The sequence below is a fragment of the Coenobita brevimanus genome, chromosome 101 (assembly GCF_032717465.1).
Source record: "Coenobita brevimanus isolate Jiangsu-jjx chromosome 101, ASM3271746v2, whole genome shotgun sequence".
NCBI lineage: Eukaryota > Metazoa > Arthropoda > Malacostraca > Decapoda > Coenobitidae > Coenobita > Coenobita brevimanus.
Window position 1 is genome coordinate 707,116 of NC_137054.1, and position 25,419 is coordinate 732,534.

At 42.5% G+C, this 25,419-nt stretch overlaps 1 protein-coding gene across 1 annotated transcript in view; it reads right to left on the minus strand.

Moving 5' to 3' along the window:
* LOC145414873 (beta-sarcoglycan-like) overlaps positions 1-25,419 on the minus strand; it is a 152,463-nt gene that overhangs the window by 75,866 nt on the left and 51,178 nt on the right. The window contains exon 4 of the mRNA XM_080284293.1: positions 15,174-15,282. Within this exon, the coding sequence (XP_080140419.1) occupies positions 15,174-15,282 (109 nt within the window). The remainder of the gene's footprint in view (positions 1-15,173; positions 15,283-25,419) is intronic.

Below are 25,419 nucleotides of genomic sequence, written 5' to 3' on the forward strand. Positions count from 1 at the left end.
AGTCTTTCACCCTCCATCCTCTCCACATGGCCAAACGACCTCAGTGTGTTCCTCATAACACTTCCTATCACATCCACATCCACACCACAACGCTCCTTTATATCCTCATTTGTCAGCCTGTCTCTCCATGTGACTCCACAGGCTCCTCTTAAATAAATCATTTCCACTGCTCTCACTCTTGACTTGTGTCCTTCCAACAATGTCCAAGTTTCACTTCCATACGTTAGAGTTGGTATCACAATACTGTCATGTCGTAACTTTTTCACTTCCATGCTCCCTTCCCTGTTTCTTATCACTGCTCTCAAAGAACCAGCAACCTTTCTTCCCTGCTGTACCCTTTCAAGCACTTCACCCTCCAAACCTCCATTCTTACTCATCACACTACCCAAGTACTTAAACGTACTCACATTTTCCAATTCCTCACCATCCAACCTCACTGTACATTCACTGACTTCACCTCTCTCAAAGATCATCACTTTACTCTTCCCTACATTCACCTTTAGATTCCGTTTCTTGCACACTCTCCCAAACTCATCCACCAAGCCTTGCAGCTCCCCTTCGTCTTCACTCAACAACACAGTATCATCTGCAAACAACAGTATAGGGAGTTTCCAAACACTATCCTCTCTCACCAGGGCCACTCCAACATCCACTACCCTACCTTGTACCTCTTTTATTACCCCATCCATGAACAGATTGAACAACCATGGAGACATGACACTTCCCTGTTTCAACCCAACCTCCAGAGAGAAAAATTTACTTAGTTCACCATCCACACACACTGCAGCCTTAGCACCATCATACATACTCTTCACAGCATTCAACAACTTTCCATCTACTCCATATATTCTTAATACTTTCCACAATCCTTGTCTATCCACCCTGTCATATGCTTTCTCCAAATCCATGAAAGCCACATACAACTTCTTTCCCTTCTCTAGAAACTTTTCCACTAAAGATCTAAGAATGAATATCTGATCTACACAACCTCTTCCCTTCCTAAAACCTCCCTGTTCTTCTCCAACTAATTCCTCTGTTCTTTCTCTAACTCTGTCAATAAGCATCCTACCATACACTTTTCCTATTATACTAAGAAGACAAATGCCCCTATGATTACCACACACTTCTTTATACCCTTTTCCTTTGTACAAGGGAATAATTATGCCTGAGTTCCAATCCTCCAGGACTTTACCTTCCTCCCAAGCCAATCTGCACATCTTCCACATCCATTCTACTACTATCTCTCCCCAATGCTTCAGCATTTCACCACACACTCCATCAATTCCTGGGGCTTTCCCCAATTTAACTTTCTTCATTGCTTCCACAACTTCAATCCTACTGATTTCTTCCTGTCTTCTCACCTCCCTCCTTCTCCCAGCCATTCCCCGGCCACTTATACTCGCATTACTTCTATCCTCTATGTTCAACAATTCCTTAAAGTGTTCTCTCCATCTGCTCACTTTTTCTCCCTTCTCCACTAGTAATCTACCATTTTTATATTTCACTCCCCTGCTAACTTCACTTCCACCCTGTCTTACTCTTTTCACCTCTTACTAGAACATTTTCTTACAGTCCCTCCACTTTACACTCAAATTCCTTCCAATTTCCTCATCCACTCTCTTCTTACTCTCTCTTACTAATCTTTTCACCTCTCTCTTTCTTTCTAAATATAACTCTCTCTTCCGCCTCTCAACTTCTTCCACGCCCCTATTTCTCATCCATTCATTGTATGCTTTCTTCTTTTGTGCCACAGCCTGTCTCACCTCTTCAGTCCGCCACGCTGTTCCTTGCATCCCCCTCCGTCTTCTCTTCCTTCCACATACCACATCACATGCTGCACATATTTCTTCCGTAAATATCCTACACACACCTTCCACGTCTCCCATCTGCTCCAATTCATATTTGCCCAATCGTTCCTCCACTTCTCTCTTATACTCTGCCTTTTTCTCATCCTCTTGTAACCTTTCCACTCTCCTTACAACTACTCCTTCCTCTCGTCTTTCCCTTCTTCTATTCCTCAATCTTACTTGAATCCTAATTCTGGCCACCACCAAGTAGTGGTCAGAAAGTCCACTCCCCCAACCTCTATAAGCTCTTGCATCCATTACACATGTTCGCATCCTTTCATCCACATACACATAATCAATCATTGCCTTCCTTTCATTCAGTTCACCACCCACCCTTCTCATCACTCGCCATGTATACCTGTGGATCATTTTATGCCTGAAGAAGGTATTGGCTATCGCCAACCCCCTCCCAGCACAAATGTCCACTAACACACTCCCATTCTCATCTATCTCAGCAGGCACACCCCACTCACCAACCATTCCATCCACCTTCAAATTCCCAACTTTACCATTCATATCACCAATCAAAAACACTCTCTCATTCCTTCCAAACTTTTCCATGCACATTTCTACATTTGTCCAGAACTCTTCTCTCACTCTTCTAGCACGATCTTGCGTTGGCGCATACACACACACACAATCGCCCACATTTGTATTCCAACTTTCAACTTTACCCACACAATCCTTGACCCAACTGATCCATACTGTCTTATGCTCCTCTTCCATCTTTTACTCACAACTATACATACTCCTTCCTTTGCCTTCTCATTCTCATCTACTCCTGCACATATACCCCATCCATACTCCCATTCTCTCACACTTTCTCCTCTCCATTTTGTTTCAGTTATTCCACATACATCCACTTTCGCATCCTCAAGCACCTGGACAATCTCTCTCTCTTTCACCTCATCATTCGCTCCTCTTACATTCCATGTACCCATTACCAAGTCCTTTGTCCGGTCCTGGGTCATCATCGTTTGGTCAGTCCTTGTCTGAGGCTTCTTGTTTGTTTTTTTAGTTAGCTGTTTTCCGGGGAGGGGCACTAACCCTCCGCCAACCCTTTTAGTCGCCTTTTACGACAAGCAGGGATACTGGAGGAGTATTCTTGAAAAACCCCCCTACCTCCAGGGGGGTACAGTAAAATAGGGGGTTAGGGTCTAGAAGCCTCTTATTTTTCGTTAAAAATATATTTAAACATAGATTATTACAAATATGTCTGCCTTAAGACACCCAAGATAGTGTGTTTACATATGATCTCACTGACTGGAAACATCAGTGCATACTGCATTCTAACCTATCTATCTATTGCCAGACGCCATAATCCCTTAAGGGGTGGCCATTTGACTTTGAGATATTTATTTTACAGGGAGGGGCACTAACCCCCCACCAACCCACTAGTTGACACGTAGGGAGCACATATGGTTTGGTTATATGGTTACCACCCGGCATTGTAAATGCTTTTTTGGCTTACAGGAAACCATTTGGCTTGTCACTCAATGTAAAGTCACCTTCTAACCTAACCTAGCCAATTAATTTTGCCTCCTAATAATCCCCATAAAAATTTTAATCACCAAGGATTGCCACTAAGCCTCCCGAAAGTCCTCATAACTATCTATCTATCTATCTATTGTCAGATGCCCTAATCCCATAAGGAGTTGCCACAAACAAATCGCTTCCATGTCGCCCTATTCCCCTCCATTTCACTGCCTTGCTCCCAGCTCACACCCTCCTCTCTCATATACTTCTCCACTCCATCCCTCCATCTCATCCTTGGCCTCCCCCTCCCTCTTTCCCCTTCCACCTCACTCACATACACTCTCCTCATTAGTCTCTCACTCTCCATCCTCTCCACATGGCCAAACCACATCAATGTGGTTTTCCTGACACATCCTATCACATCCACATCCACACCACAACAATCCTTCACTTCCTCATTTGTCAATTTCTCTCTCCATGTGACTACACATGCTCCTCTCAAATAACTCATTTCCACAGCTCTCACTCTTGACTTCTGTCCCTCCAAAAAGATCCAAGCTTCACTTCCATAATGTTAAAGTTGGTATCACAATACTGTCATGTAGTACCAATTTCACTTCCATGCTCACTTCCCTGTTTCTTATCACTGCTTTCAAGGAACCAGCAACCTTCCATCCCTGTTGAACCCTTTAAAGCACTTCACCCTCCAAACTTCCATCCTAACTCATCACACTACGCAAGTACTTAAATGCACTCACATTTTCCATTTCCTCCTCATCCAACCTCACTGTACATTCACTGACTTCACCTCTCTTGACGACCATAACTTTATTCTTCCCTACATTCACCTTAAAAGTGCATTTCTTACATACTCTCCCAAACTCATCCACTAAGCCTTGCAGCTCCCCTTCGTCTTCATTTAACAACACAGTATTATCTGCAAACAACAGTACAGGGAGTTTCCAAACAATGCCCTCTCTCATTAGGGCCACTCCAACATCCACTGCCCTACCTTGTATCTCTTTAATAACCCCATCCACATACAGACTGAACAATCATGGAGACATGACACATCCCTGTTTCAATCCAACCTTCAAATAGAAACGTTCACTCAGTTCACTATCCACATGCACTGCAGCCTTAACACCCTCATACATACTCTTCATGGCATTCAACATCTTCCCATCTACTCCGCATATTCTTAATACTTTCCACAATCCTTGTCTATCCACCCTGTCATATGCGTCCTCCAAATCCATGAAGGCTGCATACAACTTCTTTCCCTTCTCTAGAAACTTTTCCACTAAAGATCTAAGAATGAATATCTGATCTACACAACCTCTTCCCTTCCTTAAACCTCCCTGTTCTTCTCCAACTAATTCCTCTGTTTCCCTAACTCTGTCAATAAGTATCCTACCATATACTTTTCCTATAACATTAAGAAGATAAATGACCCTATGACTACCACAAACTTCTATTTCCCCTTTTCCTTTGTACAGGGGAATAATTATACCTGACTTCCAATCATCCAGGACTCTACCTTCCTCCCAGGCCAATCTGCATATCTTCCACATCCATTCTACTACTATCTCTCCCCCATGCTTCAGCATTTCACCACACACTCCATCAATTCCCGGGGCTTTCCCCATTTTAATTTTCCTCATCTCTTCCATAACTTCCATCCTCCTGATCTCTTCCTGTCTTCTCACCTCCCTCCTTCTCCCAGCCATTCCCCAACGACTTATACTCGCATTACTTTCATTCTCTATGTTCAACAATTCGATATAGTGTTCTCTTGATCTGCTCACTTTTTCTCCCTTCTCCACTAATAATCTAACATTTTTATTTTTCACTCCCTAACTAACTTCTTTGGCACCCTGTTTAACTCTCTATACCTCTTTCCACAACATTTTCTTACATTCCCTCCACTTTACACTCAAATTCCTTCCAAATTCCTCATCTGCTCTCTTCTTGCTCTCTCTTACTAATCTTTTCACCTCTCTCTTCCTCTCTGTATACAACTCTCTCTTCCATCTCTCAGCTTCTTCCAAGTCCCTGTTTCTGATCCACTCATTATATGCTTTCTTCTTTTGTGCCACAGCCTCTCTCATCTCTTCATTCCACCATGCAGTTCCCTGCACCCTCTTTCATCTTCTCTTCACCCCACACACCACCTCACATTACCAATTAAGCAAAAACTTTTGACCTAAACAACACGTGAATAATGGCCCCCCAGCATCACGCATATTTCCCCAGGAATCACTTCCGGCGCTCATCAAAAAAAAGCCATTAGATATCAATAACAAAGGGAAAAAAAAAAAGCTATAAAGAAGCCATCAGCAGGGAATGATTTCGTATTTCTCGCTTCTCATATTCACATGAATGCAGCAATCATGAATAATAAACAAGTCAGCCAAGCAATATAATTTGTATGACAATACAATTCACAAGAACTAAACTCACGTAATTATCTTACCTAACTATTTATGTCAACACATACTGTCTTCACATATTGTAAGATCCAAATTTTCTCGACCAAAGACCATCAGTTCATAACAAAGACAGGACACAAAGCCTTTTTTTTTCTTCACACTTGTTGCACTAAAGGCGAAAACATGAATTTTACTGCTCCTTCATCATTAACTTTTTTTCCAACAAAACTAACCATATCGTAAACAAACCCAACTCATTTTATCTGTCTGATCATTTGCATTTAAGCTCCCACACCATATGCCACTTCATCCAACAATTTTACATTTTCATTTGGAATAAATGCTTTTCTTGTGTTCATAGCACTTTCAGGGTGCTTAGGCATAACTGAAGTTAGTTTAGAACCACATGCTCAGAGTTCTGAGAGGAAATGAGCAACAAGGAAATAAGCAAATAAACTTCTCATCACAGCGACTGCTCACACAACACTGAGGCAGGCTGTGGCAGGTGATATAGGACATAGGTCACGTCACTCACGTGGGTATCACTGTTGTGAGCATCGCAACAAGCAACAGTCACTCTCCTTTCTGGTGAGAAGATGTATAACCATACAGTACTGTATCCGTATAATGTACTACTAATACACTGTTTCATTTTCAGCACTTAAAGTGGGAAATCGGGGGTCAAAAGGGTGACTTGAAAGATGAAGGCAGACTAACAGATATTTTTCTCATATAAAGTACACTTCATATTTAGTGATTTTGCATTTAGCGATGGTTTCGCCAGACTAATTAAATCACTAAAAGCGAGGGATCTTTGTGCAGCAATTTTGGATTCACAATAGAGCACTAGGACATGAAGCACTGAGAGGCCACAAGCTTTGCAAAAACAAGAAGCAAGGCATGGGAAGCCAAAGAGTAAGTCTTAGCATCGAGGTCTTGTCAGCACATGGTCACACGAGCAGAATGCATAGATACTTCTTCACTGAACAAGATACATAAGAGAAAGAGAATGTAAGCTTGGCGGGCCGGGGGCCATCCCACACCGAATTCTGACTGGCTAACACGTTGCGGGCATTCTCATTGGCAGGAGTGTTGCAGGGTTTTCCCAGGCACCAGTTGGCTACTGCATCTGTGCGGTTGATATGCCTCACATCCCGACACTGCATAGAACTGTAGGTTAATTCCTGTTTCAGCATCAAATGTTGGATAATTTTAGTGGATATTGCTTTAACAGAGCCAAGCCAACAGCGCCAGATATTGCATTGGGCTGGTTATTGGGACGATGGACAATTCAGAGTTTAATGTATACTGTCCGTCATTCAGGGAGCACTATGCAGGCCTACCGGATCGCTTCCCATGCACAGGGTGGATCAGAAGCAGTTACTAGTACCATCACCGGCAATGATTTTCCCACCCACCTGGGCTAGTCATGAAGAAGTGCTATGACAATGGTGTGAAATCATGGACCAAGTTATTGTAAAATGGGTATAGTTTTCAATTACAGTATAGTTTGTTTTATTTTTTTTTATTTTTTATTTTTTTATGCGAGGAAGAAGGAACCAAAGGCCATGACCCCGCAGTAACAGTTCCCTCCAAGAGAAAAACAAAATACAATAGAGAGCCAAATTCAAGGTCCGATCATTTTGAGATGCCTGGACACACTGCGTTTGAAAGACTGGAGATCATAGGCAGCAGGAAATACAGACAGAGGGAGACAGTTCCAGAGCTGACCTGTTGCATAAATGAAAGACTGGAAGTAACGATTAACTCTTGCATTAGAGAGTTGGACAGAAAAGGGATGAGAGTTTGCTGCCAGACGGGTGCTACGCGCCCGTCGTAGAGGTGGAGGAATGCAAGCAGACAGTTCAGAGGAGCAATGACCATTAAAGTAGCGATAGAAAAGAGATAAAGATGCAACAGTACTAGAATATGCTAATTTACTCATTTAATTTCCAGGGTTTCATTTATGCTACCTATGATGAGCGAATGAGAAGACAAGTGTTGGATGCAAGGGTGTGGAGAGGGTGGGGGAATGGAGTCTCGGACCATCACTTAGTGATGGCCAAGGTGGAGCTGCAAAGAAAGTGGTTGAGGAGGCGAAGGGGAAGACAGGAGGAAGCAGCTCCTGTGAGAAGAGTGGAGAAATTGCAAGATAGTGAGAAGAGGACAGAGTATAAGAGCATAGTGGAAGAAAGATTGGGAAGGTATGAGCTAGAGCAGATGGAAGGGGTGGAAGACGTATGTAAGATATTCACGGAAGAGATAAGCGCAGCGTGTGAGGCGGTTTGTGGAGTGAGGAGGAGATGCAAGGGTGTGCAAGGGACAGCATGGTGGAAGGATGAGGTGAAACGAGCTGTGGAACAAAAGAAGAAAGCATATGGTGAATGGTTGGCGAGTAGAGGTAGGGGAGAAGATGAGAGAGAGAAGAGAGAGGTATATGTGAGCAAGAGAAGGGAGGTTAAGAGACTGGTGAAGGAGAGTAAGAAGAAAGTGGATGAAGAGTTTGGGAGGAATCTGAGTGTGAAATGGAGGGAGAGTAAGAAATTGTTTTGGAAGGAGGTAAAGAAAGTAAGGCAGTGTGAAAGGGGAAATAGTAGGGGAGTGAAAGATAGGAATAATAGATTGTTGGTGGAGAAGAGAGAGAAATTGAGGAGATGGAAGGAGCACTTTGAGGATTTGTTGAATGTAGAGAGTGAGAGCAGTGTGAGTATAAGTGGTTGGGGAATGGCTGGGAGAAGAAGAGATGAGAGGAGGGAGGAAGAGATCAGTAGGTCGGAAGTAGTGGAAGCGATGAAGAAGATTAAGCTGGGAAAGGCCCCAGGAATTGATGGAGTGTGTGGTGAAATGCTTAGGTATGGGGGTGAGATTGTTGTGGAGTGGATATGGAAGTTGTGTAGATTGGCTTGGGAAGAGGGAAGGGTTCCAGAGGACTGGAAATCAGGTATAATTGTTCCTCTGTACAAAGGAAAAGGGGAGAGAGAAGTATGTGGTAACCATAGGGGTATTTGCCTTCTTAGTGTGACTGGTAAAATATATGGTAGAATACTCATTGATAGGGTTAGGCATATGACAGAGGAGCTAGTTGGAGAAGAACAAGGGGGATTTAGGAAGGGAAAAGGGTGTGTAGATCAGATATTTGTTCTAAGATGTTTAGTGGAGAAGTATCTAGAGAAGGGAAGGAAAGTGTACGCTGCCTTCATGGACTTGGAGAAAGCTTATGACAGAATAGATAGGAAAGGTATGTGGAAGGTATTAAGAATATATGGAGTGGAGGGGAAATTGTTGAGTACTGTGAAGAGTATGTACGAGGGAGCTAGGGCTACGGTGCGAGTGGATGGTGAGCTGAGTGAGTTCTTTGATCTCAATGTGGGACTGAAACAGGGGTGTGTAATGTCTCCATGGCTGTTTAATATATATATGGATGGGGTCGTAAAGGAGGTACAAGGTAGGGCAGTGGATGTGGGGGTGGCCCTAATGAAAGAGGGTGAGATTTGGAAGCTTCCGGTGTTGCTGTTTGCTGATGATACAGTATTGTTGAGTGAAGATGAATGGGAGTTGCAAGGTTTGGTGAATGAATTTGGGACAGTGTGTAGGAGGAGGAAGCTGAAAGTTAATGTAAACAAAAGTAAAGTTATGGTGTTTGAGAGGAATGAAGTCACAGAGTGTGCAGTGAGCTTGGATGGTGAGGATATGGAGAATGTGAGTGCATTCAAGTACTTGGGTAGTGTGATGAGTAAGGATGGAACCAAGATGAAGTACGTGAAAGGGTACGGCAGGGAAGGAAGGTTGTTGGCACACTGAAAGCAGTGATGAGAAATAGGGAGGTGAGTATGGAAGTTAAGAAGTCACTGCATGATGGTATTGTGATCCCTACCCTGACATATGGAAGCGAGGAGTGGACCTTGCAAGAGGGGAACAAGTCAAGAGTGAGAGCAGTGGAAATGAGTTACTTGAGAGGAGCATGTGGAGTGACATGGAGGGACAGGTTGACGAATGAAGAAGTGAAGGAACGTTGTGGGGTAGATGTGGATGTGGTTGAAAAGATTAGGAGAAATACACTGAGGTGGTTTGGACATGTGGAGAGGATGGAGAATGAAAGACTGACTAAGAGGGTGTATGTAGGTGAGGTGGAGGGAGGGAGAGGGAGGGGTAGACCGAGGATGAGGTGGAGGGATGGAGTTGAGAGCTATATGAGGGAGGGGGGGGTGGGTTGGGGGGAGGGGAGTCAAATGGTGGGTGACAGAGTGACTTGGAGGCGTTTTGTCGGCCACCCTTTGCGGGATTAGGGCGTCGGGCTATAGATAGATAGATAGAATTTCCATTCTAGGTTTGAAATCCCACTTCATGGAGGGGGGCCATAGGAAATTATGAGATTACCGGCTTTATGGGGCCGAGCCTCCCCCCAGCCGATCCAGTATAGAGAGGGTATAATGTATTTCACAGGTCTATAAGCCCAGATATGGAAAAAATAAAATATGATCATCATTATCATCCAGATCTCCTTTCCCATCCTAGGGCAGGGTTAGGAGTAGCAATGTCCAGACAACCCAAATCTGTCCAATCCAATTAGCCATTCTTCCATTCACTCATCATTCAAGTCCTTGGAATCCTGGCTCTATCGGATATGCCAAAAACATTCACCACATTCTCTAGTTTCATATAAACGTATCCAACAGAATCAATCTGGATGCTGTCATGCTGAAAAGGGGTGCCAAATCCCTGATCATGCACTTCTTCTCACAACATATATCCAACCAGTTCAATCCCTTGCCAGTCCCCTAGCCTCACCGACTTCCATACCTATATTCCTCACACACTCATCCACCACATCCCTCCACCTTCTCCTTGGCCTACCACACCCCTTCCCTCCTTCAAATTCACTCAGATATACCTTATTCACCACTCTTTTGTTATCCATTCTCTCCACATGACCATACCATCTCAGTACACTTTCTTTGATTCTGGTGTCCACAGACTTCCTCACTCCACATCTTGCATGAATCACATTATTATGTATCATATCCACTCTCTGTACTCCAAATACATTCCTCAGCAGTTCCATCTTCACTGCTCTCACTCTTGGCTTTTCATTTTCATGCCACACCATAGTCTCACATCCATAGGTTAAAGTTGGCACTAACACTCCTTCATGTAAGCCTCATGCAGCTGCAAAATTCAAGCTTCCGATTCTTATCAAGGCCTTCATTACACCAGCTACTTTCCTTACCTTGTGTCACTCTACTTTCCTCTTCTTTTGCACATTTTCCTCTCTTTTCTATCGCTGTACCCTGGTATTTGAACTCTCTCACCAATTCCAGTCTCTCTCCACTTACTGTGACATCACACTGGGAGTCACCTTCTCTCTCAATAACAATCACTTTACTCTTTTCTACATTTACTCTCAAGGCACGACACTCACAGACATCAACAAAACTCTTCACTAGTCTACCAGTTCTTGTCCGGTATTTGCGAGTAGTACTGCATCATAGCATACTATGAATCCGAGATATTCCATCCATCACCATTCATTACCAGTGCCATCCCTCTCTCCATTACTTGTGTTTTTACTTTTCTCATCACCCTATCCATATATAACTATAGTAGTTAGTAATATATGGCTAGGGTGATGAGAAAAGTAAAAACACAAGTAATGGAGAGAGGGATGGCACTGGTAATGAATGGTGATGGATGGAATATCTCAGATTCACAGTATGCTATGATGCAGTACTACTCGCCAATACCAGACAAGAACTGTATATATATATGTATATACAGTGAATTCTCACATTTGGCAAGTAATAGGTGGAAAAAAAAAAAAAAAAAAAAAAAAAAAAAAAATGCAAAATTGGAATTCGCCAAATATAATTTTCCACATATTGCAACATTACTGGGTGTAAATCATGTGATAAACACACATAACATGATTCAAATAAATTTATTTTAGCCAAGAAAAAATACAAAACAAAAAACTTACATAAGAAAAGAAAATAATGGGCTTGGGTACAGTATGGTGCGTGGATGTCTTAGTTAGCACCTGAAGACTCACTCCCTGTAGTTTCTGTTGTCCCTTCCTCCTGTGGATCTTCATCTGAGCCAAATCCTTGAAAATCGAAGTCATCTGGAATGCTTGCAATGTCTACAGTATGTTGTCATCAACTGGGCCAGGATCATTGGAGAGGGAAGCTTCAGCTGGTGCAGTAATTTCACTTTGCTGTCGGCCCTGGTAACAGGTGATGAGCACTTGTTGTTCATTTATTTTCTTATTGTATTCCTTCAAGAAGAAAGATGATATTTCATTCATTTTCTGTACAAGATGAACATGATCACTCTCACTGGCTACAACAGTCTCTATTTCTTCTTGGAGACGGGAACAGTCACTCACTATGTGAGAGAGTTTCGTCGATGTCAGTTGCTTGGGAGTCTGCGTGGGCTTATCTTCTTGTTCGTTGTCTTCTGTTTCATCATCATCATCATCCAGCATTTCTTCAATGTTCTGTTCAGTGTTTTCAGATATCATCTCACCCAACTGTTCTTCATTAACTTCATGAAATCCTGGAACACTTCTTGCTGCTTCTACCACTTCTTTCATGAGCTGTTCCTTCTGCTGATGCTGTGTCTGTATGTCTGTGTCATTGTTGGCACCATCCGTGATGAGGTGAGGGAGAAGTGGTGCCCACCTGTGCTTAATGGTAGCATTATTAATTTTATGCCAGGCATCTACCATGAAGATGACAGCCTGTCTGATATCAAAACATTTCCAGAATATTTTGACGATAACTATCTCCCTTGGCATGTTGAAAGGTAAGGCCTTATCTGGTGATGAAGCTGATGTGGATACCACTTTTGCAACTTCTGGCACCTCCGTCGCAGCGGGTGGAGTTCCAGTGTGTGGTGTTGAGGCTGAAGGAATTTCTTCGTCACTTCCTTGCATTATTTCAGCGACCTCCTCTTGACTGTCTGTTTCCTGTTGTATTTTATCATGGACTGCTTTGTAAAAAAGAAGTCTGACATTTGCAATGATCTCTTGATCTAAGGGTTGAATTTTACATGTCGTGTTTGGGGGAAGAAAGCACACTTTAACACTGGGATGTCTGTCTACCAGAATCTTGGCATGTCCTGGGGCACTGTCCAAAAACAGGACCACTTTAAAGGGAAGATTGAGCTCTTTACACTTTTCATGAGTTGCAAGGACAAAATGTTTGTCAAACCAGTCAGTAGAAATGTTCATTGTCATATATCCTTTTGCGTTAGCATATCACACTGCATTTAACCTGTTCATGTCGTAGTTCTTGTAAGCTCTTGGTTTCTTGGACCTATAAATCACTACTGGTTTTATCTTGTGGGAACCTGTGGTGTTGGTTGCAAGTAAGAGGGTAAGTCTGTCCTTGCTCATTTTTACACCTCTTGCATGTTTTTCTTGTTTTGCAATGTACGTAGATTTTGGAGACTTTTTCCAAAACAGACTTGTTTCATCTGCATTATACACTTGATGCAGGCAGTATCCCCCTTCTTTAATAATTTCTTCTGCTATGCTTGGGTAAGACAGCTGCCTCGTAATCAGCGGAAGCTAATTCCCCTTGATACTCAGCAAATCTAATGCCACATCGCTTCTTGAACTTTGACAGCCAACTCTCAGATGCTGTGAAGACTGGGGGATTTTGGACTGCTTTTTTTCTACATACAGTCTGGTAGAAAATACATGCCTGTTCACGCATATGAGGCCCATCAACACTGCCTTGTTCCTTCATGCATCTGTTAACCCACTTCATCAAAAAATATTCAGTTATTGCAAGTAGTCAGCGCTTGTCTGTACTCGAATGAAGGATGACCGTACATGCGTAAGTGTTGTCTGTAAAGTATCTCTTTGCCACTGCTATGGACTTTTTCACCTCTTCCTTTTTCTTTTTAATGGCTCTTATGGTGCTCTCGGGTATGGCAGTCTCTTTCACAATTTGACACGTTTTCTGGCCCTGATCTAACATCTTGATAACTTTCTCTTTGTCCTGCAAAGTGTACTTTCTGAATTTCTATCCAACTCTGTACTCACGTTTTGGCCCTTTCTTCACATCTGGGCAATTATGGTCTGCCACGGTCACCCATTCCATCTTTCTGTGTTTCATCAGCCATTATGTGTTCTCAAGTCCTCAGCAAAGCTAGGAATCACAGTAAAACACAGATAAAATGCTGCACACGTGATGGTGGTTGGCAGAGAAGTGTACCACATGTGATGGTGGCTGGCAGAGAAGTGTGAAGAGGTTCGGGAAGATGAGACATGAATTTCACAGTACAAACTAAATTATGTTTAAATTAATTCAGATTAATAAAAAAAACTGCTGAAATTAACTGACATAAAACTACAGAATACGGTTACAATATATTTTTATTATAAACAACTCGCCAAATGTGAGATTTCTGTCGCCAAATTAGAGTGTTGTGTACAATCGCATCCCATCGCCAAAAACGTATTCGCCAATTAAAAACTCGCCAAATGTGAGAGTTCACTGTACAGCTATATATACTGAACAACCAAGGGGACATCACACAACCTCGTCGCACGCCCACACCAATCATGAACCATTCACTTAGATGCCCAATTACCCTTACACATGCTTCACTAGCATCATTAAAATTCTTGACAGCACCTAGCAGCTTACCATCTACAATGTAAGTGTGCAAAACTTTCCACTACCCTTCTCTGCCTACTTTGTTGTATGTTTTTTCCACATCCATGAATGCCATAAACACATTATAGTTCTTTTCACAAGCCTTCTCCACTATATGTCATAATGCAAATACATCCTCTGCCACTCCTAAAGCAACCCTGTTCATCACTCACTAGAATTTTTAATGTTTCTCTTACCTTCTCTATAATAATTATTCTATGTGTCTTCCTTACCACATTCAGTAAACTACTGCCTTGATAATTCTTGCACTCACTTAGCTCACCTTTATTTTTGTGCAGGGGTACAATCACAGCCAGTTTCCACTCTGCTGACAAAGTTTCATTTATCCATGCCTTCTTACGTATCTCCAAGAAGCACTTCATTCCATTCACTCTACTACAATTAATAATCTCTGCATACATCTCATCAACCCCAGCTGCTTTCCCATTTTCAGCTGCTTCACAGCATTCTTCACCTGTGTGAGTGTCAAGTTTGTTGGCACTGCATTCCTTCTCTGCACACCCCCAAAACCAATCATGTTTACAGTGGCTCTGCTCTTTCTATTCCCATTCATCAGGTTTTCAAAATCTTCCTTCCATCTGGTCCTTACTTCATCCCCATGGGTTAATAATCACTTACATCCTTCACACTTTCACATTTCTTTCCACTGTCACTTCTACATTTCTGCACCTCTCTCCAAAAGAACTTCCTATTTTCAGAGTAAATTGCATCTATGGGGTAACTCTGTAACATACCTTGCTGTTGTCACCCTTGACAGAGAATGGAGTGTCGGCATAGCTGTAGATGATGCCATCACGCTTATAGATGTTTCCCAGGTCAGCTCGCCCATAAAATTTGGTCATCCTACAGAAGGGAAGATATTACAATTTCAGCCTTATGTTAGAGGCCATGTTAGAATATGGTACTGATCATTTGTGTGTTCTCTCTATCAACTTGGTTATCTTAATTTTTTAAATTTCCTACAATTAAAAGATTTTTATTTTTTCTTTTATTTAATGAAGAACCAAAGGTTAGATGTCTGTAAGTTTTTCTTTCCACAAAAAACTATAGAGGGTATTAGATGGCAAATTCACAATCCACTCACTTCAAGATGCTTGGACACATTATGTTTAAATGACTGGAGATCATTGAGAAATATTACTGACTAATGTACACAGTTCCAAAGCTGATCAGTTGCATACATGAAGAACTACAACATACGTTAACTTTTGTTTCTGAATTAGAAAGAAAAGGGATGAGTATGTGCTGCCACATACATGCTAGGTGCTAAGGTATGTAAGGCAGGTCAGTATAAGAAAAGCATCTTCAAAGGCAGTTTTCGTCACTGGAATCACTGCAGTGAAAATGCTAATGAACAATAAAACTAGCGAGGCACTCAGTGGAGCACATCACTTTGACTTGGACAACGTACTTTCCAAACCATTCTTCATAATGGGTTAGGTTTTCTCGTGATTGATTAGGGTTTCACAAAAAATGTTTTCCAGATCCAGAATCTGTAATACAATCCAGATCAGTCCCAACAAGTTAATTGACTGTTCACTGGGACACTGGCTATCTACCCACCAAATTTGGGCCAAATTTCTCTTTTAGTTTTGAGTAATCCTACTAACAGACAAACAAACTAACAAACAAAAAACAGGGGCAAAAACCTACTCTCCTAGTAGAAGAGAATAAGAAGATTTATGGAGGACTTCTTAACACAGTCAAATTTAGAATAATATTTACCAGGACGACACATTACATTTTTGGACAAACACTTGAGGTTGTAGTTACTAATTTACCAGTTACATCTTCTATCCATCCATCCATCATCCAATCCTACATTGCCCCATGAGGAGCATAGGAGCCCGGGGCTAGGCAGTTGGTCCCTAAGTTTTCTAAATCCTTTGGCTGTGTAATTCTTTTTTTTTTTTTTTTTTTTTAATGCAAGAAAGAAGAAACCAAAGGCCAGGAGCCCTCAAGACTGTTCCCTCCACGGAAAAGCAAAAACAAGATAACTGAGAGCCAAATACAAGATCTGTTCATTTTGAGATGCTTGGTCACACTGCATGTGAAAGACTGGAGATCATACAGACAGAGGGAGACAGTTCCAGAGATGACCTGTCGCATACATGATGGACTGGGAGTAATGGTAATTCTTGCATTAGACAGTTGGACAGAAAAGGGATGAGAATTTGTTGCTAGATGGGTGCTACACGCCCGCCATAGTGGTGCACGCGGACAGTTCAGAGAAGCAGTGACCACTGAAGCATCGACAGAAAAGAGATAAAGATGCAACTGTGGGATAATGAGACTGAGGTTGAAGAGAGGCAGTAAGAGGAGGAAAGTTCTATCTACCTATTTATCTATAGCCCAACACCTTAATTTCGCAAAGGATGGCTGCAGACTAAACGCCTTCAATTCGCTCTGTCACCTACCATTTGACTGCCCTCCCCTCAACTTACTCCCCCATCCTTCATATACCTCTTAACTCCATCCCACCACCTCATCCTCAGTCTTCACCTCCCTCTCCCTCCCTCCACTTTACCTATATACACCCTCTTAGTCTTTCATTCTCCATTCTCTTCAAATATCCAAACCACCTCAGTGTATTTCTCCTAATATTCTCAACCACATCCACTTCCACCCAATAATGTTCCTTCACTTCATTTGTTATCCTATCCCTCCGTGTCACTCCACATGTTCCTCTCATTTCCACTGCTCTCACTCATGGATTGTTTCCCTCTAGCGCGGTCCATGCTTCGTTTCTATATGTCAGGGTAGGGATCATGATACTATCATGCAATGACTTCTTAAATTCCATACTCACCTCCCTATTTCCTCATCACTGCTTTCAGTGAACCAACAACCTTCCTTCCCTGCTGTACCCTTTCAAGCACTTCATCCCCAAAACTTCCATCCTTACTCATCACACTACCCAAGTACTTGAATACACTCACATTCTCCATATCCTCACCATCCAACCTCACTGTGCATTCTGTGACTTCATTCCTCTCAAACACCGTAACTTTACACTTGTTTACCTTAACTTCAAGATTTCTCTTACACTACCTATCTATCTATCCATTGCCAGACGCCTCAATCCAGTTCGGGATGGCCACAAACAAGTTGCCTACACGTTGCCCTGTCCCCTGCCATTTCATTGCCCTGCTCCCAACTCACACCCCCCTCTCTCATATACCTCTACACCCCATCCCTCCATCTCATCCTCGGCCTCCCCCTCCCTCTCCACCCCTCCACCACACTCACATACACTCTCTTTGTCAGTCTTTCACTCTCCATCCTCTCCACGTGGCCAAACCACCCCAGTGTATTCCTCCTAAAGCTTAATCACATCCACATCCACATCACAACGCTCCTTTATATCCCCATTTGTCAGCCTGTCTCTCCATGTGACTCCACAGGCTCCTCTAAAATAACTCATTTCCACTTCTCTCACTCGACTTGTGCCCTTCCAACAACGTCCAAGCTTCACTTCCATACGTTAGAGTTGGTATCACAATACTGTCATGTAGTAACTTTTTCACTTCCATGCTCACTTCCCTGTTTCTTATCACTGCTCTCAAGGAACCAGCAACCTTTCTTCCCTGCTGTACCCTTTCAAGCACTTCACCCTCCAAACCTCCATCCTTACTCATCACGCTACCCAAGTACTTAAACATACTCACATTTTCCAATTCCTCACCATCCAACCTCGTTGTACATTCACTGACTTCACCTCTCTCAAAGACCGTCACTTTACTCTTCGCTACATTCACCTTTAGATTCCGTTTCTTAATTACTCTCCCAAACTCATCCACCAAGCCTTGCAGCTCCCCTCCGTCTTCACTCGACAACACAGTATCATCTGCAAACAACAGTATAGGGGGTTTCCAAACACCACCCTCTCTCAACAGGGCCACTCCAACATCCGCTACCCTACCTTGTACCTCTTTTATTAACCCATCCATGTACAGATTGAACAACCATGGAGACATGACACATCCTTGTTTCAACCCAACCTTCAAAGGGAAAAATTCACTTTGTTCACCATCCACATGCACTGCAGCCTTAGCACCATCATATATACTCTTCACAGCATTCAACAACTTCCCACCTACTCCATATATTCTTAATACTTTCCACAATCCTTGTCTATCCACCCTGTCGTATGCTTTCTCCAAACCCACGAAAGCCCCATACAACTTCTTTCCCTTCTCTAGAAACTTTTCCACTAAAGATCTAAGAATGAATCTGATCTACCTCTTCCCTTCCTAAAGCCTCCTTGTTCTTCTCCAACTAGTTTCTGTGTTCTTTCTCTAACTCTGTCAATAAGTATCCTACCATACACTTTTCCTATTATATTAAGAAGACAAATGCCCCTACGATTACCACACACTTCTTTTTCCCCTTTTCCTTTGTACAAGGGAATAATTATACCTCATTTCCTATCCTCCGGAACTCTACCTTCCTCCCAGGCCAATCTGCACATCTTCCACATCCATTCTATTACTATCTCTCCCCCATGCTTCAACATTTCACCACACACTCCATCAATTCCTGGGGCTTTCCCCAATTTAACTTTCTTCATTGCTTCCACAACTTCTATCCTACTGATTTCTTCCTGTCTGCTCACCTCCCTCCTTCTCCCAGCCATTCCCCAGCCACTTATACTCGCATCACTTCCATCCTCTATGTTCAACAATTCCTTAATGTGTTCTCGCCATCTGCTCACTTTTTCTCCCTTCTCCACTAGTAATCTACCATTTTTATCTTTCACTCCCCTGTTAACTTCACTTCCACCCTGTCTTACTCTCTTTACCTCTTTCCAGAACATTTTTTTACAGCCCCTCCACTTTACACTCAAATTTCTTCCAAATTCCTCATCCACTTTCTTCTTACTCTCTCTTACTAATCTTTTTACCTCTCTCTTTCTTTCTACATATAACTCTTGCTTCCGCCTCTCAACTTCTTCCATGCCCCTATTTCTCATCCATTCACAGCCTGTCTCACCTCTTCATTCCACCACGCTGTTCCTTGCACCCCCTTCCGTCTTCTCTTCATCCCACACACCACATCACATGCTGCACATATTTCTTCTGTGGATATCCTGCACACACCTTCCACATCCCCCATCTGCTCCAATTCATATTTGTCCAATCGTTCCTCCACTTCTCTTATATTCTGACTTTTTCTCATCCTCTTGTAACCTTTCCACTCTCCTTGCAAGTACTCCTTCTTCCCGTCCTTCCCTTCTTCTATTCTATCTATCTATCTATTGCCAGACGCCTCAATCCCATTTGGGGTGGCCACAAACAAATCGCCTCCAAGTCGCCCTGTCCCCCGCCATTTCACTGCCCTGCTCCCAACTCACACCCCCCTCTCTCATATACCTCTCCACCCCATCCCTCCATCTCATCCTCGGTCTCCCCCTCCCTCTTCCACCCTCCACCTCACTCACATACACTCTCTTCGTCAATCTTTCACCCTCCATCCTCTCCACATGGCCAAACCACCTCAGTGTGTTCCTCACAACACTTCCTATCACATCCACATCCACACCACAACGCTCCTTATATCCTCATTCGTCAGCCTGTCTCTCCACGTGACTCCACAGGCTCCTCTTAAATAACTCATTTCCACTGCTCTCACTCTTGACTTGTGTCCTTCCAACAATGTCCAAGCTTCACTTCCGTACATTAGAGTTGGTATCACAATACTGTCATGTAGTAACTTTTTTACTTCCATGCTCACTTCCCTGTTTCTTATCACTGCTTTTAAGGAACCAGCAACCTTTCTTCCCTGCTGTACCCTTTCAAGCACTTCACCCTCCAAACCTCCATCCTTACTCATCACACTACCCAAATACTTAAACGTACTCACATTTTCCAATTCCTCACCATCCAACCTCGCTGTACATTCACTGGCTTCACCTCTCTCAAAGACCATCACTTTACTCTTCCCTACATTCACCTTTAGGTTCCGTTTCTTACACACTCTCTCAAACTCATCCACCAAGCCTTGCAGCTCCCCTTCGTCTTCACTCAACAACACAGTATCATCTGCAAACAACAGTACAGGGAGTTTCCAAACACTATCCTCTCTCACCAGGGCCACTCCAACATCCACTACCCTACCTTGTACCTCTTTTATTACCCCATCCATGTACAGATTGAACAACCATGGAGACATGACACATCCCTGTTTCAAACCAACTTTCACAGAGAAAAATTCACTTAGTTCACCATCCACACGCACTGCAGCCTTCGCACCATCGTACATACTCTTCACAGCATTCAACAACTTCCCATCTACTCCATATATTCTTAACACTTTCCACAATCCTTGTCTATCCACCCTGTCATATGCTTTCTCCAAATCCATGAAAGCCGCATACAACTTCTTTCCCTTCTCTAGAAACTTTTCCACTAAAGATCTAAGAATGAATATCTGATCTACACAACCTCTTCCCTTCCTAAAGCCTCCCTGTTCTTCTCCAACTAATTTCTCTGTTCTTTCTCTAACTCTGTCTATAAGTAACCTACCATACACTTTTCCTATTATACTAAGAAGACAAATGCCCCTATGATTACCACACACTTCTTTTTCCCTTTTCCTTTGTACAAGGGAATAATTATACCTGACTTCCAATCCTCCGGGACTCTACCTTCCTCCCAGGCCAATCTGCACATCTTCCACATCCATTCTACTACTATCTCTCCCCCATGCTTCAGCATTTCACCACACACTCCATCAATTCCTGGGGCTTTCCCCGAGTTAACTTTCTTCATTGCTTCCACAACTTCCATCCTACTGATTTCTTCCTGTCTTCTCACCTCCCTCCTTCTCCCAGCCATTCCCCAGCCACTTATACTCGCATTACTTCCATCCTCCACGTTCAACAATTCCTTAAAATGTTCTCTCCATCTGCTCACTTTTTCTCCCTTCTCCACTAGTAATCTACCATTTTTATCTTTCACTCCCCTGCTAACTTCACTTCCACCCTGTCTTACTCTTTTCACTTCTCTCCAGAACATTTTCTTACAGTCCCTCCACTTTACACTCAAATTCCTTCCAAATTCCTCATCCACTCTCTTCTTACTCTCTCTTACTAATCTTTTCACCTCTCTCTTCCTTTCCACATATAACTCTCTCTTCCGCCTCTCAACTTCTTCCACGCCCCTGTTTCTCATCCATTCATTGTATGCTTTCTTCTTTTGTGCCACAGCCTGTTTCACCTCTTCAGTCCACCACGCTGTTCCTTGCACCCCCCTCCGTCTTCTCTTCCTTCCACACACCACATCACATGCTGCACATATTTCTTCTGTAAATATCTTACACACACCTTCCACGTCTCCCATCTGCTCCAATTCATATTTGCCCAATCGTTCCTCCACTTCTCTCTTATACTCTGCCTTTTTCTCATCCTCTTGTAACCTTTCCACTCTCCTTGCAACTACTCCTTCCTCTCGTCTTTCCCTTCTTCTATTCCTCCATCTTACTTGCAACCTAATTCTGGCCACCACCAAGTAGTGGTCAGAAAGTCCACTCCCCCAACCTCTATACACTCTTGCATCCTTTACACATCTTCGCATCCTTTCATCCACACACACATAATCAATCATTGCCTTCCTTTCATTCAGTTCACCACCCACCCTTCTCATCACTCGCCATGTATACCTGTGGATCATTTTATGCCTGAAGAGGGTATTGGCTATTACCAACCCCCTCCCAGCACAAATGTCCACTAGCGCACTCCCATTCTCATCTATCTCAGCAGGCACACCCCACTCACCAACTATTCCATCCACCTTCACATTACCAACTTTACCATTCATATCACCAATCAAAAACACTCTCTCACTCCTTCCAAACTTTTCCATGCACACTTCCACATTTGTCCAGAACTCTTCTCTCACTCTTCTAGCACGATCTTGCGTTGGCGCATACACACACACAATCGCCCACATTTATATCTTGATTCTGGCCACCACCAAGCAGTGGTCAGAAAGTCCACTCCTCCAACCTCTATAGGCTCTTGTATCCATTACACATCTTCGTATCCTTTCATCCACACACACATAATCAATCACTACCTTCCTTTCATTCAGTTCACCATCCACCCTTCTCATCACTCACCATGTATACATGTGGATCATTTTGTGCCTGAAGAGGGTATTGGCTATCACAAACTCCCTCCCAAAATGTCCACTAAAGCACTGCCATTCTCATCTATCTCAGCAAGCGCACCCCACTCACCAACTATTCCATACACCTTTACATTCCCTACTTTACCATTCATATCACCGATCAAAAACACTCTATCTTTCCTTCCAAACTTTTCCATGCACACTTCCACATTCGTCCAGAGCTCTTCTCTCACTCTGCTTGCACGATCTTGCGTTAGCGCATACACGCACACAATCGCCCACATTTGTATTCTAACTTTCAGTCTTACCCACACAATCCTTGACCCAACTGATCCATACTCTCTTATGTTCTTCTTCCATCTTTTATTCACAACTATACACACTCCTTCTTTTGCCCTCTCATTCTCACCTACTCCTGCACATATACTCCATCCATAATCCCATTCTCTCACACTCTCACCTCTCCATTTAGTTTCAGTTACAGGTAACTCGCACGGAACACGAGGGTTTCGTTCCTACCGTGCCGTGTTAGGTGCGAAATCGCGTATATTTAAACTATTCCGTATTTTGCTCCCTAGACCCCCCAAATGCGTTGTTTTGCTGTTATCTGTCACTAGAAAGCACTTTAAGTGGTTAGAAGGTTTATTTAATGTTATAACTCACAAATACAGTACTCCTGAGCAAAACTTCAACACACAAATACTGTACGTAAACACAAGGAAACATTCCGACGCCGATCATAGGTAATAAATTAGGTTAACTGGTACCAGTGCTTTAACTTACAAGTACATACCAGAACAGTACATATTTAACTTAGAAATGCAGTACTGTGATATCGAATGATTTCAGTACATAATCTGTTAGGAATGGCTGGAAAAAAAAAAATGTTATGAATACATTTTCACCTTTTTGATATATGTTTATGGTAGTTTCGAGTTATTTTTTACGTTATCGTTGTGCCCATGCTTGGAAAAGGGAGCGAAAGAGTTGAATTTTCAGTCCTAAATGAGAAAACTGCACGTCCTCCAAGGCTAGACTCTGCCACGGGAGAATAAAGTGGAGGGTCAGTCCGATTAGCAATATGGAAGTTGTGTCACAACTTCCAGCTCCCACACCACGAGAATGGCTAAAAATAGAATCGTAATGCAGTTTCAGAACTAACAATAAGTCTAATTATTACGAATACAGATACAAAGCAGAAATAAATACGTTTACAGACAGGGAAAACGTATTTCTTCCGTCATAACATGTTCATCTTTCTCAATAATTTTTCGTTCATCTTTATCATTTTACCTTGTTATTTTCGCAATATATATTGCTGTCTCGTAAACAGGGTGGTTGTTTGTGTTTTGCAAGGGAGGAAAAAGGTTGTATTTTCTGTCTGGGTCGAGATAATGGGTGTAACTATGTGTGGTTAGGCATGGCCACGAGCGAAAAAATCGTACATCCACTCATCACGATAGCCGGTGGTGAACTGACAGTTACGTGACAGATGATACATGAGACGGTGAAGTCAAGGTCATGTCCCAGATTTTCGTTCACTTCCCGAAAGTTTTCACAGTTTTCTACAAGTTGCAAACCATTACAGCAAACCTGAGCAAATAGGTAAAGATACCAAGACAAAAATGTATTTTTCTCTTATTATAAGTCTTTAACGAACAAACAAACAAAAGGCAATATTCCGACGCCGATCATGGGTAATCATATAAATCAGGTTAACTGGTTACAAGGCTTTATTTAATGCTTTAATTGTTTAAAAGTACATACCAGAACAGTAAATATTTAACTTACAAATACAGTACTGTAGAAAAGCAGTACAGTAAGAGTTTAACGAACAAACAAAAAAGGCAATATTCCGACGCTGATCATGGGTAATCATATTATTCGGGTTATCTGGTTACAAGGCTTTATTTAATGATTTAACTTTATTTAAGTGCTTACAAGTACAGTACATACGAGAACAGTAAATATTTAACTTACAAATACTGAACAGCACTGTGGAAAAAACGAACAAATAAAAAAGGCAATATTCTGACGCCTATCAGGTAAACTGGTTATAAGACTTTATTTCTTGCTTTAACGTTATTTAATAGTACTTTAAGTTGCACATAAACTTACCAGAACAGTACAGTACTGTAAATATTTAACTTACAAATACTGTGCTACTGTACTCGGGAATGTCTCACTCACTGAATAATTTCCCGCCTAGATCGTCACGTAATCAAAACAAACCGCGCGCTGTGGTGACGTTCGAGGATTTGATCTTTCAAAGGCCTCTCCTGCTTTAATTTGTAGTTTTCATAATGGTTTTTTAATCTTACGTTGTCTTATATGTATCCCAGCCCTTACCGTGTATAATTGCGAGCGCGTTCCGTGAGATCGTGTTCCGTGCGAGTTACCTGTACTCCACATACATCAAATTTCACACCCTCAAGCACCTGGACAATCTCTCTCTCTTTCACCTCATCATTCGCACCTCTTACATTCCACGTTCCGATTACCATGTCCTTTGTCCGGTCCTGGGTCGTCATCTTTTGGTTAGTCCTTGTCCGAGGCTCCTTGTTTGTTTTTTTAGTTATTTGTTTTCCGGGGAGGGGCACTAACCCTCCGCCAACCCTTTTAGTCACTTTTTATGACAAGCAGGGATACTGGAGGAGTATTCTTGAAAAAAAACCCTACCCCCAGGGGGTAAAGTACACTTGCAAGTACACTTGCAAATTTTTCAAAATCCATTTCTGTCATCTCCTGCATTAACTTTGCTCTTTTTTTTGGCCACCTGACCCAGCCTAACCATGCCGCACTACCATGACTCAGCAAAGACAGTGGCAGAGTTTGACCCAGGGGCAGAAGC